Source organism: Neophocaena asiaeorientalis, unplaced genomic scaffold (genome assembly GCF_003031525.2).
Source record: "Neophocaena asiaeorientalis asiaeorientalis breed wild unplaced genomic scaffold, Neophocaena_asiaeorientalis_V1.1 scaffold432, whole genome shotgun sequence".
NCBI classification, from domain to species: Eukaryota; Metazoa; Chordata; class Mammalia; order Artiodactyla; family Phocoenidae; genus Neophocaena; species Neophocaena asiaeorientalis.
This window is the reverse complement of record NW_020174549.1, coordinates 488,963-505,044: the sequence shown is the minus strand read 5'-3', so window position 1 is coordinate 505,044 and position 16,082 is coordinate 488,963. Positions and strand designations below refer to the sequence as shown.

The 16,082-nt window shown below is 37.2% G+C and overlaps 1 protein-coding gene across 5 annotated transcripts in view; it reads right to left on the bottom strand.

Moving 5' to 3' along the window:
* PTBP3 (polypyrimidine tract binding protein 3) overlaps positions 1-15,173 on the bottom strand; it is a 102,657-nt gene extending 87,484 nt beyond the window's left edge. For 2 of the 5 annotated variants that reach the window (XM_024757252.1, XM_024757253.1), the window contains exons 1-2: positions 15,043-15,173; positions 12,097-12,130 (exon numbers count right to left, since the gene is read on the bottom strand). In XM_024757252.1, the coding sequence (XP_024613020.1) occupies positions 12,097-12,130; positions 15,043-15,050 (42 nt within the window). In that variant the 5' untranslated portion in view covers positions 15,051-15,173. Of the gene's footprint in view, positions 1-12,096; positions 12,131-15,042 lie in introns of those variants that run through there. The other 3 variants (XM_024757254.1, XM_024757256.1, XM_024757255.1) reach the window with 3 other exon arrangements.
* Between the last annotated feature and the right edge of the window lie 909 nt (positions 15,174-16,082).

Genomic DNA, 16,082 nt, shown 5'->3' with positions numbered 1-16,082 from the left:
ATGCTTATAGTTATCAACTTTAAAAATAAACTGGCTGACCTCTAATACGAAAACTTCGTTTATCTCTTATAATTCCTTTTTCTGTTCTCTCAATGTTTGAAATATATGCTCTTAATTTTAATTCTTGTGTAAGTATCTTTGAACTTTAAATACTACATTTGTATCTTTACTGCTTGTTTTGTCAATCTGACATTACCTCTTGATTCTCCATTTTGAAAGAAAGCTTTGGGGGCTAGCAATCTGTTCCCTCCCTCCCTCCCGCCCTCTGCCAACTTCATTTTTACTTTTATTGGTATGCTTGTTACATTCTGCCCTCCAACAATAGCATTCTGGGCTTTGTCCATTCCTGTCCTGTCCAAAGGTTGACTCAAAGTTGAAAATCAATAAACAGCATTTACACTTTTATTACTATATAAATATTGTTCAAGGAAACATAATCCTGGAACACTTCACTTTTTACTCTATGCGTCTAATGTCACAACCTTAGAACCACTTGAAAAAGACTATTCTTAGAATCAAGATCAAATGGATTTTTTATTATACTCTACCAATTTCTTAATATTATGCTACATTCTAATTTGGTTCATAATTAGACATTTTTATTTATTTATTCATTCATTAATTTTTGCTTTCCGTGATATTTTAAAACTGTATTTTCCTCACACTATTATCATCATATTTTCCCCAAACTCTTCATGGCACCACTCATTCTATGCAGTCCTCATTTTTCTTCCGAAGATCTCCCTCCTAAAACCCCCTTTTCTCCTGCTTCAATCTAGAATGACTGCTTTCTAGGACTTCTGAACAGCTATTAACTAAGGTCTTCTTTTCACTTTTCATCTGGGTTGGCTCAACTTTTTCCTGAACTTCTGTCTTCCTTGTCCTTAGTTCACATTATTATTTTGCTGGAGTACAACCTTAACAACTACCTAAATGATGGTAAACACCAAGGTAAACTTTCTGGGTCCATGCATGTCTGAAAATTCTATCCTCATAACTAATCATTCGACAGCCAAGAATTCTGGGTTAAAAATTATTTTTTCCTAAGAAAATTAGGAAAAGATTCACCATTTTCATCTAGCATATAGTAGGGCTGGTAAGATGCCAGTCTGACATTCATTTCTTTGAAGTTGACTTGCTTTCTGCCCCCACCTCCCCAGAAGCTTTCTGAATCATCTCTTCATCGGTGGAACTCTAAAATTTCACAATAACATGTCTAGGTGATAGTCCTTTGTACTCACTGTACTAGGTAATAAATAGGTGGGTCTGAAGCCTGAAACTAGAATTAGTTGGCCTGAAGCCTGAAGCTACCACTGTCCTTTGTACTTCATACTAAGTAATAAATAGGTTGGTCTGAAGCCTGAAGCTAACATGAATTGTTAACTCCCATCTCCAAAATCAACCACAGAGAAGCTGGAGAAGCTGGAGAAGCTGAAGGGATATGTGGATTTCAGGAACCAAAATAATGTGAGAAAAACCTTGATGAAATGTAGGGAAAAAAGATAGATCAACAGTTGAATTGAAATTTTAATACATTTCTCTTAGAAAGTAATAGACCAAACATAAAAAATATGACCAGAAAAAAAATACAATCAATAACTTGAACTAATAGATACACTGAATGCAGAACCAGACATCCAGTTAAGAATAAACATTTAGGGCTTTCCTGGTGGCGCAGTGGTTGAGAATCTGCCTGCCTATGCAGGGGACACGGGTTCGAGCCCTGGTCTGGGAAGATCCCACATGCCACGGAGCAACTAGGCCCGTGAGCCACAACCACTGAGCCTGCGCGTCTGGAGCCTGTGCTCCGCAACAAGAGAGGCCGCGACAGTAAGAGGCCCGCGCACCGTGATGAAGAGTAGCCCTCGCTCGCCGCAACTAGAGAAAGCCCACACACAGAAACGAAGACCCAACACACCCCAAAATAAATAAATAAATAAATTAAAAAAAAAAAAGAATAAACATTTATAAAAACAGACATTGTATCAGGCTAGCAAACTTTATATGTAAAGCGCCAAATAGTAAGGGATTTTAAACTTTGTGGGCCATACAGTCTCTGTCATAACTCACAAAATATGAAAATGAATGAGCGTGGCTGTGTTCCAATAAAACTTTAATTATAGACACTGAGATTTGAATCTCATCTATTTTTCACCTGTTACAAAGTATTAATCGTTGGATTTCTTTCAAGCATTTAGAAGTATAAAGACCATTTTAGATTGCAGGATGCATAAAAACAGATGGCAGTGAGCCCTATTTAGCCCTTGGGCCATAGTTTGCCAACTCCCATATTAGTTCATAAAAGAAGTCTCAATATGTTCCAAAGGAATATACTGAACATACTATGTTCTCTGCAATAAAATTAGAAACAAAATTAAAAAGAGTGGCTAATGTTTGGGAACTAAACTTTTAAAGCCACTAAATAATCCTGGAGTTAAAAAGGAAACTTTTTCGAAAAGATACATGCCCCCCAATGTTCCTAGCAGCACTATTTACAAGAGCCAAGACATGGAAGCAACCTAAATGTCCATCAACAGATGAATGGATAAAAAAGTTGTGATATATATACATAGGAATATTACTCAACCATAAAAAAGAATGAAATAATGCCATTTGCAGTAACATGGATGGACCTAGGGATTATCATACTAAAATGAAGTCAGAAAAAGACATATCATATGATATCACTTACATGTGGAATCTAAAAAATGATATAAATGAACTTATTTAAGAAACAGAAACAGACTCACAGACATAGAAAACAAACTTATGGTTACCAAAGGGGAAAGAGGAGGGAGGGATAAATTAGGAGTTTGGGATTGGCAGATACAAATTACTATATATAAAACATAAACAAAAGGCCCTACTGTAGAGCACAGGGAACTATATTCAGTATCTGTAATAAACTATAATGAAAAGAATCTGAAAAAGAGAATATATATACATATATATAAATAAACATATATATGTAACTGAAGCACTTTGCTGTATACCAGAAACTAACGCAACATTGTAACTCAATGATACTTCAAAAATAAATAAATAAATAAAGGAAATTTTTTAAGAATCATAAGTAAAATATAAAAATACTTAGATATAATAAAAATGAAAACACAAATCCAAAACTTGTGGGATCCAGCTTTAGTACTTTAAGATAAATTTATAGTTGTAAATACATTTATGAGAAAACAGAAGATTTTAAAATACTGAGTTAATTATTAACTCAAAAAAAAAATTAACTCAAAAAAGAAAAAATTGAGAGCAAAAGAGCAAATCCAAATCCTAAAATTACTGTGAGAGGAATAAAAAACCTGAATTCACGATAAGAATTAAAGATAGTGAAATAATAGACAAAGACATCCCTATCCCCCACTACCAACCCAGGTCCAGATGACTTTGCAGGTGAGAGCAACTAAACTTTGAAGAAAAAAGTTGTTCCACAAAACAGCAGAAGAATTAAAGTTAATCAGTTCATTTTAAGCAGCTAGTGAATGAAATCTTGATTCCAAAAATAAAATTAGAAAATCACCTCTTTGCAAATATCATTATAATAACGAATTAAGGCAAGAACCATCACATAGATGCTAAAACTAGTAGATTAAAATTTGAGAATTAAAATAATATTAGCATGGCCTTAAAGTACCACTTCACAAAATACTTACTAGTTGCAAAGAGAAAAACAGTAAATTTACAGCAGAAAACCTGGCAAATACAACTTTAACCAAGTGATCAAAGCTAACATTACAAGTTATAGGACAAATCAACATCCTCTGCTTTCTGATAAAATACACTGAGAATAGAACATGACTTCTGTGGTATTCCTGCAAAAATACATAACCTAAATCTATTTATAAGAAACAGATAAACTCAAAGTAAGGGATATCCTACACAATAACATGCCTATATTCTTTTAAAATATCATGAATCAAAAAGACTGAGGAAACATTTTAGATTAACTTCCAGATTTTGATAATTATGCTACAGTAATGTAAAATGTCTTTATTTTTAGGCAATTACACTCTAAAGTATTTAGGGGTGAAAGAATAAAGTAAAATAATATATCAATGAAGTTTCAAGGAATCTCCTTGACGAACTATTAATTACAAAGGGAAAATTAGTAACAATATAGTGGAGAAGCTGGGCTGACAATCATGCTAACCAAATAATGATTCAGAAAGTGAAAAAAAGAATATAGAGAGATATATGTGTATCTACAGAAAGTAACATACACATATGTATAAAGAAAAAGAGAGAAACACTATAAATGAATAATAAAACAAATGGGGCAAATGTGAATTACCTGGGTAATGGTTATATAAGTTTTTATACTATTCTACAACCTTTCTGTAAGTTTGTATTAAAGTTTAAAAAAACTAAGATATCAATGAAATTCACCACATTAGTATACTATGAAAAAAGAAAACCTTTAAAAGGGAAAAATCAAAGTATGTATAAATTATGGTAAGCTATTAGAGAGAGAGAATGTGGTAATATAAAAAAGTCATATGCGGGCTTCCCTGGTGGCGCAGTGGTTGGGGGTCCGCCTGCCGATGCAGGGGACACGGGTTCGTGCCCCGGTCCAGGAAGATCCCACATGCCGTGGAGCGGCTGGGCCCGTGAGCCATGGCTGCTGAGCCTGCGCGTCCGGAGCCTGTGCTCCGCAACGGGAGAGGCCACAACAGTGAGAGGCCCACGTATCGCAAAAAAAAAAAAAAAAAAAAAAAAAAAGTCATATGCACAGCAGTGATTTACAACCAAAAAAGTATTTGCACTTACATGATCTTACTGGGACATTAATAAGCTATTTTACTATTCATTTTTCAGTATTTATTATTCACTACTTTGAGTTAGGCAGTTGTATTAGTTATGAATGGATGCATAACAAATTACCCCAAAATCTAGCAACTTATAAAAACAAGAATTTTTAAACTCAATTTCTGAGAGTCAGGAACCTGGGCACGGCTTAGTTAGGTCCTCTGGCTCAGAGTCTCTCACAGGCTGCAATCATCTCAAGGCTCAATAGAGGAAATGGAGGTCCCACTTCCAAGCTCACTCAAGTGGTTGCTGGCAGGATTCATTCTGTAAATGGACCTCTCCATAACGTAGCTCACTTTTATCAGAGTAAACAAAAAGAAAGCAAGAGAAGCCAGTCCTTAGAAACCTAATCCTTCAAGTAGATTTAAGCCTACCATCTTGCTATTTGTTATCTCTTTGGCTCATCCATCCTTTAACCTATCTTAAACACAGACAGATTAAAAGAAAAGGAAAAGGAACAGGAAAATGATATACCCCACAAATACTAATCATAAGAAAATTGGAATGACTAGAATGACTACATTACTATCACACAAAGTAGATTTCTGGACAGGAACTACTACTAGATAAAGATATATATTACAAATGATTTTTTAAAAGGTTAATTCATCAAGAAAATATAACATTCCTAAATGTGAATGCATCTAATAACTGCGCTTTAAAATATATAAAGCAAAAACTGACAGAACTACAAAAAGAAATAAAAGAACCACAACTACAGATGGAAATTCCAATATTCTTCTCCCCTTTCAGTAATTAACAGAATAGAAAGAAAATCAGGAAAGTTAGAGAAGACTTGAAACTTCAGTTTATTCTATTGACATTTATAAGGTACTACACCCAACAAAAGTAAACTATACATTTTTTTTAAGTGTACATAGAACATTCATAAAGACAGACTATAGCTTGACATTAAAACAAACCTCAGAAAATGTAAAGGTGTGAAATGGTATACAGCATGTTCTCTAATCAAAGTAGCATTTAAAAAAATAGAAAGGGACTTCCCTGGTGGCACAGTGGTTAAGAATCTGCCTGCCAATGCAGGGAACGTGGGTTCAAGCCCCGATCCGGGAAGATCCCACATGCTGTGGAGCAACTATGCCTGTGTGCCACAACTACTGAGCCTGCGTGCCACAACTGAAGCCCGCACACCTACAGCCCGTGCTCCGCGACGAGAAGCCACTGCAATGAGAAGCCTGTGCACCAGGACGAAGAGTAGCCTCCACTAACCGCAACTAGCATGGCAATGAAGACCCAACGCAGCCATTAATTAATTAATTAATTAAATTTCAAAAAGATAAATAAAAATAATTAAAAACAGAAATCCCAAGATTTGGCTTTGAAAACCCCTAAATATTTAGAAATTAAATCACGCTTATAAATAATCATAGGTAGGGCTTCCCTGGTGGTGCAGCGGTTGAGAATCTGCCTGCCGATGGAGGGGACACAGGTTCGAGCCCTGGTCTGGGAAGATCCCACATGCCGTGGAGCAACCAGGCCTGTGAGCCACAACTACTGAGCCTGTACATCTGGAGCCTGTGCTCCGCAACAAGAGAGGCCACGACAGTGAGAGGCCCGTGCACTACGATGAAGAGTGGCCCCCGCTTGCCACAACTGGAGAAAGCCCCCGCACAGAAACGAAGACCCAACACAGCCAAAAATAAATAAATAAACAAACCAATGAACCAACCAAAAAAAATAATAAAATAAAATAAAATCTTAAAAAAAATAATCATAGGTAAAAAAAGAAATCACACTAAGAGTAGAAAATACTTTGAACTGAGTGAAAATTAAAACCCAGCACACCAAATTTTGTGTGATGCAATGAAAGAAAAAAATCTGAACAGCACAATATCTATTTTTTAAAACTGAATTCATAATTAAAAACCTTCCTGCAAAGAAAATGCACCCACAAATGGCTACACTGATGAATTCTATCAAACATTTAAGGAAAAAATACTACCAATCTTATACAAACTCTCGTCAACAGATTGGACATGGCTGAAGAAAGAATTACGAGCTTGAAGACATTTCAACAGGAACTTCCCAAACAGAAAAGCAAAGAGAAAAAAGAACTGGAAAAAAAAAAAAAAAGAAAGAAAGAGAAAAAGAGAGTGAGGCAGAAAAAAACATTTCAAAGTAATGAATGACCAAGAGCTTTCCATAATCAATGATAGAGACCAAAACCACAAACCCAGGATCTCAGAGAACACCAAGTAGGATAATACCAAAAAATATGCACTTCAGCAGATCATTCAAACTGCAGAAAACCAAAAACAAAGAGAAAATCTTGAGGAAAAAAACCTCCTTACCTACAGAGGACTAAGGATAAGAATTACAGAGGTTTCTTTCTCATCAGAAACCATGGAAGCAGGAAGAAAAGTAGAGTGGAATATCTAAAGAGTTAACGGAGAAAAAAAAACCCCACCAACCTAGAATTCTATATGAAAAGCATCCTTCAAAAGCAAAGGAGAGGGGCTTCCCTGGTTGCGCAGTGGTTGAGAGTCTGCCTGCTGATGCAGGGGACACGGGTTCGTCCCCCCCCCCCCCCACAAAAAAGTAAAGGACAAATAAAGACTTCTTCAGACAAAAACCAAGGAAATGTATTATCAGTAGACATGCCCTACGAAAAATGTTAAAAGAAGGTCTTTGGGGAGAAGAAAAATTATGTAGATCAGAACTCAGATCTACATACGGAAAGGAAGACAGTTGGAGAAGGAATAAATGAAGGTATTTTATACTTCTTAATTGATCTAAAAAGCCTGTTTATTTAAAGTAATAATAGTAACAATGTATTGGGTGATTACTGCATATGGTTAAGTAAAATGAAGGATAACAGTGTCCTAAGGGACAGGAAGGAGAAATTAGAAATGCTCTGTTGAAGGTACCTGCAGTATACATGAAGCAGCATAGCATTATTTGAAGGTGGACTTAAAATGAGCTGTAAATGTATACTGCAACCACTAAAATTTTTTTAAAGAGGTATAAGATGCTAACAGAGGAAATAAATGGAATCATATAAAATGCTCAATTAAAACCAGAGAAGGCAAAAAAAAAAAAAAAAAAAAGAGGAGAAAAAAAGAACAAGCTAATGAATACAAACAGTTATGAACAAGGTACTTATTAATTTAACTAAATTAATCATCCCTTGAAACGTGAATGGTAATGGCCTACATATACCAATTAAAAGACTGATTGCTCAGAGTGGATTTAAAAAAAAAAAACAAAAAACCTAACGATATGTTGTGTACAAGAAACCCACTTTAAAAGAACAGGCAAAAAAGTTAACATTCATAAAAGAAGGTAAGTGAATGGCTAATAAGCACATGAAACGGTACACACCACCACCAGTCATCAGGTCAATGGAAATTAAAACTATAATAAGATGCTACTAGGCATTATAGTTATACTCACTAGAATTCCTAACAGTAAAGTGTTGGCAAGGATGTGGGGCAACCTGAACTGTAATACAAAGCGGCTCCAAGTGTATAGTGGTACATTTAAAAAAATAACCAAGTTAAACATACACATATCCAATTTTACTACTAAGCATAGTGTACAATGAAACACACATTTACCCAGAGACATACACAAATGTTTACAGTCGCTTTATTCATAATAGCTCAAATCTGAAAAGAACCCAAATGCCCACCAACATGAGAATGGATTTTTAAATATTGTGATATATTCACACAATAGAATACTCTCGTTAATAAATAAGAAAGAACTACTGATACATAGAACATAGATAAATCTAGAAATCCATTTTGCTGAGTAAAAGCCAGGCATCAAAGAGCTTATGCTGTATATATGGAGTATTAATATTTATTTCATTTATATGAAAATCAAACACACACAAAATCTGTGGCGACAGAAATCAAGAGTTGCCTAGACTGGGTCTAGAAAAGGGCAACAGGAAACAAGGGGATACGTTTGTCAAAATTTATTGCACTGTACCCTTAAGACCTGTGCATTTCACTCTATGTAAGTTACTGCTCAGTTTAAAAAAAAAAAAAAAGATTTCTGGCAAAGGCCTTTTCTGTAGTTCAAACACAGCAAGCAGTAGGTGCATTTTTTCTGCAAAGGGTCAGAAAGTAAATATTTTAGAATTTGCGGTCATATGGTCCCTGTTATAACCCTTCTGTCATTGTATCGTTAAAGTATCCAGACAATATGGAAACAAATGAGCATGGCTGTGTTTCACTAAAACTATTTACAAAAACAGGTGGCAAGCTGGATTTGGTCCACAGGCTGTAGTCTGCTAACTCCTGGTGGAGCAACAGAAAATCAATCTTCAAAATTAATTTAAATACAATGTAGTGTTTTTTCCTATATAGTGACAGGCATGATAATTATTAGAAGCCAATTATAGTCTTTCCTAAATTTTTAGGTTTTTCTATACTCATCTAATCATTTAAAATAGAAAGATAAACTAGAAAATCCCTAAAATATATTTAATATGGAAGATCATCATTTTGAAAAATCATTTAATGGCCACTATAGTATTCTGAAAAATTATCCAGGAATATGAGAAATATTTGAGTTTAAGATACATTAGCTAGTAATAATTAAAGTATGAACTAGAAATTTAAAACACACTTAGTTACACACACAAAAAGCTATGGTACCCACAATGCTGATGCCTTGATTTATCTGGTATAATAAAGTTCTTGAAACATGCCCAGCATCAATCATCATCACCTGGTTTGTTCTTTATTTAAAAGAATTGAAAATTAAGAACAGCAATTACTTCTCGCCGTTTTTAAAAGCATTTCAGAATATAAAATAACATATGGAAATAAAAGAAATATTTTATGAGAAGTACCAAAAGCTAATTTTTTGCCTAATTTAGGCAAGGCTCAAAAACCCTGCAAAGAACCTGCAGGTTCAAACTCTGCAAAGAACACCCAGGGTATACAACTAGGTATAAATAAATCTCAAGTACAGCACAGCCCTAAGCTGCCTGAAAATGTTTATCCATCTTCAAGAAAATTCTAATCTAAAAAAAGAATTTAATTCTCTCTCACCATGGTATATACCTATTAGAAGAAACACTAGCAAAATCAGAAGGCTTGGGCTCCAGTATAAGTTTGCCACCTAATTGACTGTGTGAGAATTTGGCATCCATTAATTAATCAAGCATTTCTGAGAGCTTACTATGTGCCAGACACTGGAAACACAGTAGTGAAGGAAATATCAAAAATTCCTCCCCTCATGACACATTCTAGTGAGTCACTTAATCTCTAAAAACAATTCAGTTTTCTTTCACTAAGGTAATGGACTTCATATTTAAGGGTATTTTCAATTCTCTAAATTAAAATCCATATTACTTTCTGCATCCGGGAAAGCAACTGATGGAGCATAACCTGAAATCCACTCTTTCACTGGCTAAAACTATTTCTTGTGTCATTATATTCAGACAGCAAATAAAAGAAAATAAGTGACATTCTTGAAGAACTTATTTAAATTCGCTAATTTTGGTTTATACAATCTAGAGAAAATATGAGCCTTATTGGCCTATTACTTGGTAACTAAACTTCCTTGGATGGGATCCAAGAAAGAAGCAGAACAATCTTATGAGAATTTTCTTCATATAATGAATAATTTTACAGACATTTCCAGTATTGCCAAGTGAATCAACTAATCAGCTTATCCTTTCTTCAGAGTAAGATCTGATCTCTGTTTCCAAACTGCTTGCTGGAACACAGGTAGTCAGAGATCCTAACTGCATATTCAAATCTAGTTCCTGAGCCTTACATTTAAATTTTTCTCTTATCTATCATCAAGATATATTTTTCCCCAAAATAAAACAGGCATGACAGTCCTTCAAGCATAACTCCTCAACTCCCAAGTGTAAGTTTTTTAAATGTTTCATCTATTCATTTTTCCCAGATAAACTCTAGAATCACAAATTATGTTTCTGGTAAGACCAAAACAACTCTCACTTTAAATATCCCTTCCCTCACAGGCCCCTACGGAGACACCAAAAGGGATCCAAGACATAAGCCTAAGCCTGCGGTTTCTATCTATGAGTATCATTCCCAAATGAGAAACTGACATAAGTATCTACCAAAAAAAAAAAAAAGTATATCCCACCAAGAGGTTTCTCCATTTATTTTCAACTCATAAAATATGTTCGAAGTTTGCCAAAGCAAGCTAACTCCATCCAACTTCAAAAGACAGTATAAGCAGTAGTCCCCAATTATGCTAATCTTGAACATCCTATCGTTAGTCTAAAACTCTGCTATCTTTACGCTTATATTTTAAGATGTTTCAGGAATATGAGTACCACCATCAGATCCAATAAAACCAAATGCATGTGTTGAAATTGTTAGCTAGAGATGATGGACAGAAAGCAGCAAAACAACTTTACATAAAATACATATAATATACACATGAATTATTTCCATTTTCTACAGTAATATGAACTGTAAGTGGTCTCTAGAACTAGATTCTCAACTCAGCTGCATCAAATACCAAATTGCTAAAAGAAATCTTAAAACTTCCATTTATATTTTAAAAGCCTCATATTGATGAACTCGATTTGTATTTTAGAATCCAATAAATGAGAAGATTATGATAAAACTGAAATGACTTATAACTTAGAAGAAACATTACTGTAAAATATTAATTATCCAGCTCTCCCATTGTTCACCTTTTAGACAGTACCCTCACTGCTGGCAGCGAGGTACAATGAAAAAAAAGGTCAGGTTTGTAATCAGAAAGACATGGGTTTGAACTCTGGTGCACCACACCTTGAACACACACTTTCTGAACCTATTTTTTCATCTCTAAAATGGGAATATTAACACCTACCTTGAAGAACTGTTTCAATTATTAATGAAATATATGTAAAGCATCTTGTATATAATAGGAATTGAAGAAACTTTAGCTGCTATTATTATTTTATTACTCATAAATGCATCCAAGACAAGATAAAAGAAAGGACATGGCAGGAAAATAAACCAGAGCCTAGGTTACATGTAACTGCTAAAACAACAAAAGCAAATAAATACCCTGATAGTTCAAGCGAAATTCTGGGCTAAACTTTTTGTTCACATTTTATATAAACAAGATAATATTGTAACCACTCTTTATAAACACATAAAATCCAAAATTAGCTACAGGTCTACTTATGTTGGAGCTAAATAAAAATGAAAGATTATCATCATACAATAAAACAGATAATTTTATGAACAGGTGAGATGATTTCACCATTGGAAAAAAATGCCAAAACTAAGATTTAAAAATGCTTATGAAAGGATATTAAAAGATTCCTACCTTTAAACCGACTGCTATAAGATCTGTAACAACACTGTATGGAAAAAGTAAAAAGAGAAAATGGAAAACAAAGTTAGAGAACAAGTTTTAAAAAGACAGAGATAATAAGATAAAGAAAAAAAGAAAAAGCATTATAATAACAAATAATAAAAATAAGAATGTGATGAGTTGTGAAATGTTAATACAAAGAAAAGTGATGGGACAGTCTAGCAACAGCAGAGTGTAAAAGCAAAGCTTTAATAGCAATGTAAGAAACATAATAAATCAAATTCTCTTTTGGTATTTAGAAAAATGTAGTTGTGCTTCAATAAAATGAGTACGTGTTTATCCATTTACCTCCATTTAACAAACCCAAACCAAAACTTTAAATCACCAAAGTTCACTCCTTTAAATCACTGGTATGAATTATCGTATTTAAAGTTTTAAATTAAACAAAACCAGTGAGTGGATTTTACAGAAATAGACAGTAACTTGCAAATTTGCATCTACCACCCAAAGGGCTCACCAAAATATAGCTAAGACAGTCTCTCAGAATTAAAAACACAAACATCAGACTTCAGACATCAAAGTTTTCAAAGATTTGCTTTAAAAAAAATTCTACCACATCAAAACTGTGTTTAAGTATCAGCAGGAAATGAACACACACACACACACACACACACACACACACACACACACACACGACAGTTGGGATTTGAGGTGGAACTAGAAAGATATGTTGACTGGTGGTTTGTTTTTTTAACTATCTAAAATAATGAAAAAGGACCCTTTTCAGGCTATGGAAGAATGGAGAAATTTAAGTAGCCTCCTAAAAGCATAAACTGTGTTCAAAACCATATCCCGTAACACCAAGATGTAAAAAACCCACATACTTCTGCCAAGCAAAAATCCATCTTTTCCAACCTCCCAAAAAACTGTCTTCAATTAAGTTTGTCTCCATATCTCCTAAAAGAAAGCTATAATAAAATTCTATATATTGTTAATAACCTATGTCATCATTACTTAATAAAAGTAAACAAGTTTATGTTGTTTAATGATGTAAACTTAATTGTTTTAAACAATAACCATGTAGAGTTAAAATTTTTTCTTTTGAAACTTAAATTTTGTTTGAAATCTAAATGTGATAACTGACATTTGTGCATACAAAATTAGATTGTCTAATATGTACTAGGTACTGGTCCCGATGCAAAGAGTAAATCATGCTGCTACTTGAACTCCCAAATGAACTTACCTTCCAGTATGTCTTACTGCCCCACATATTTAAACCAATAAACTCATTCTTAGCTTTCAAACCACATTTAGGGTGAAGAGAAAGTTAACTTCTTAAACACTATCTGAAAGAGTAAGTCTGCTCTTCACAGTTGCCCAAGAGTTTAACAGCCAAGATGCATAAGCCAAGAGTCCTCTTTCTTATCACTATAAATTTTCCAATACAAAAAGCTAGTCTGCTTCCGTATCTCAAGTCAAACCACTAGTCAAGACAATTCACTACACATAGTGAAATACTACTTCCACAGCCTTTCTCAACTGAAATATTGGCGTAATTATACAAACAATTAAGATAGTAAAATTCTGCGCACATATAAAGTGTAATTGAAAAAGGTGGTGTGAAATGAGTTTTCAACAATGCTCTCAGAGAAGCTTCAATTAAACAATAAAAATAGGTTCAATTAAATTTTAAAAATACTTTGGAGAACATCACCACCACAAATGAAATCTAAAACTGCACTTTGTCTAACGTCTGTAACAGTGTGCAATGTACATTCAAATGAGTTAATCCCATATATTATCATATAGACTTATTATAAAACTAGGATAAACGAAATCTAATGAAGGCAAAAATTGTTCGAAGATTCCATCGTCTTTACACAGTACAATTACAATCAACTATATGGCAACATGTACGCGGCTATACTGTTCAAGCAAGTTCTGTATACTCCACAACCAAGAGGTCTCCAGAAATCTTGTCATCAAAATGAAGTAAAAGGCCAAACAAAATCTCAAGTGCATAATGAAAATAAATAAGTGGATTTGCAGGCTCTAATAGAGGTTTTTTTTTTGGATCTTGATGCACATAGGCTACGACCTTCAACTAATTCACCAAGATCCTAATCTAGTTGTTTTCTTAATCATTCAAATATCTGTCTGGTCCCACCCCATAATCCTGGGTCCCCAGAGAAATATTTATATCGGTGATCCTAAATCTTTATTTTGGCCACAGACCTCATTCACTTTTAAAGCGTTTCAAAGCTCCCCGAAAATCGCACTTATGCAATATTTTGCATACATCGCAGGGAATTCACAAGTTTCTTGGGGGGCGGGGGGTTGGTAGGGGCACGCGTCCCTGGTCACCGAGTCCAGACGCCCGGTGTACGGTAATCGTTAACAGAGCTCCCAGCACAAGCCCGGAGACCGCGTGGGACCCCGGCTCCGGGACCGGGTCGCCGTCCAGACGTGTACCTGCGCGTGCCCTAGCCGTCCGCCACTCCGCGGCCACTCGCCTCCCCGCCAGAGGAAGCTCCAGTGCCCGCCCCACCTCCCCGGTAAACAGCAACTCTCCGAGCGGGAGGACGCCCGCCCCGAGCGCCGCCTCCGCCTCCCCCAGCGCCGCGCACCATTTTCTGAGAGGAAGTGTCTGGAGGCCGGGCCGGGCTCGGCGGACCTCGGCACCCGCGGGCTGCACCGGGCTTTCCTCCGCTTCCTTGGGCGAGGATGTGAAAAGGCGGACATTACGGGGGCGCCGCGAGGGGGAAGGAGAGGCTGCGGCGGACCGCCCCTCCGGGTCTCGGGACTCCCTGAGGAGGCGCCCGGAAGCACCGCCGTCGGGCTCGGCCCGGGCCGCTCCTTGGGCCGCCGGCGCCGCACCCGGCTCCCCCGCTCCGGCGCGTCCGGCCGAGAACCGAGAAGAAGCGGGCAAGCGCAGCCTGGTGGCCGCCGAGCACTTACCCATCCATGGCCCACACGGAGGAGCGCACAGTGCGGAGAGTGACGGGCCCACCGCGAACGGAGGGAGGAGGCAGCGGCAGCAGGGCGGCTCCGGGTACCGGCAAGCTGCGCTTCTCTCGAGCTCCGGCCGGTCGAAGGTGGAAAGAGAGTGGAAAGCAGGGGGGGAGACCAGGGACGCTCCCGCCACCGCCGTGCCCCCGCCTTTTTTTTTCCCTCCTGCGCTCACGGGAGCGCGCGCCTTGTGCTTCCCGCTTCGCCGCCCCACCCGCGCTCCCGCGGGCTCCGCCGGCCTTCCGGCTTCTGCGCCCGGGGCGGCCTAGCTTGGACACCTCCCTCTACCGGCGGGAAAAGCGTTGGGGACCCGACTCCGGAGAGTAGGTAGGAGTGTCCCGCGAGGGCCCCAGCAGCGCGGCGGAATTGCCCCAGGTGGGCAAGGCTGTTGGTGGCTCGGCCCGGAGCAGGGAGGCCCGGCGCGGGCTGTGGTCTTCGGAGCCCCAGGCCTTGCAGACCCAGGAAGCGCCAGTCACCCGCCCGGTGACCCTCACCGGCTCGATAGGTGTGGTTGGGATGAAGATGACAGAGGGGAAAGAGACTGCCCCGAACTTGAGAATATTTGCGTCTTTATACAGTTTTAGTCTCTCAGTGCTTTTCGACCTCGACTGTATGGGATCGAATTTATGGGAAACATTTATCGCACAATATGGAATGGCCACTGTATTGCTAGCATTTTATAAAAGTTTCCACATTCTCCCTGTAAAACAACAACAAAAACCTATGAGGGAGTGCTTATTCTCGTTTTTCAGATGAAAATTTAGACATGAATAGAATGATTTGCCTACAGTTTCACACCCGCTAAAGCCCTTTCCTCTTAGTCTGAGCAAAATTAGAAGCATATAACTAGCGGCAACTCGCTTTTTTTCCCTTTTATATTCTGTTTGGTTCCGAAATTGAATGATTTTTCAATTCGGAGATTGCCAAAACGTGAGCCACTAAACGCTGTCCTCCACCAAATTCTTAACCTCCTGAGTAGGAAGAGGGGG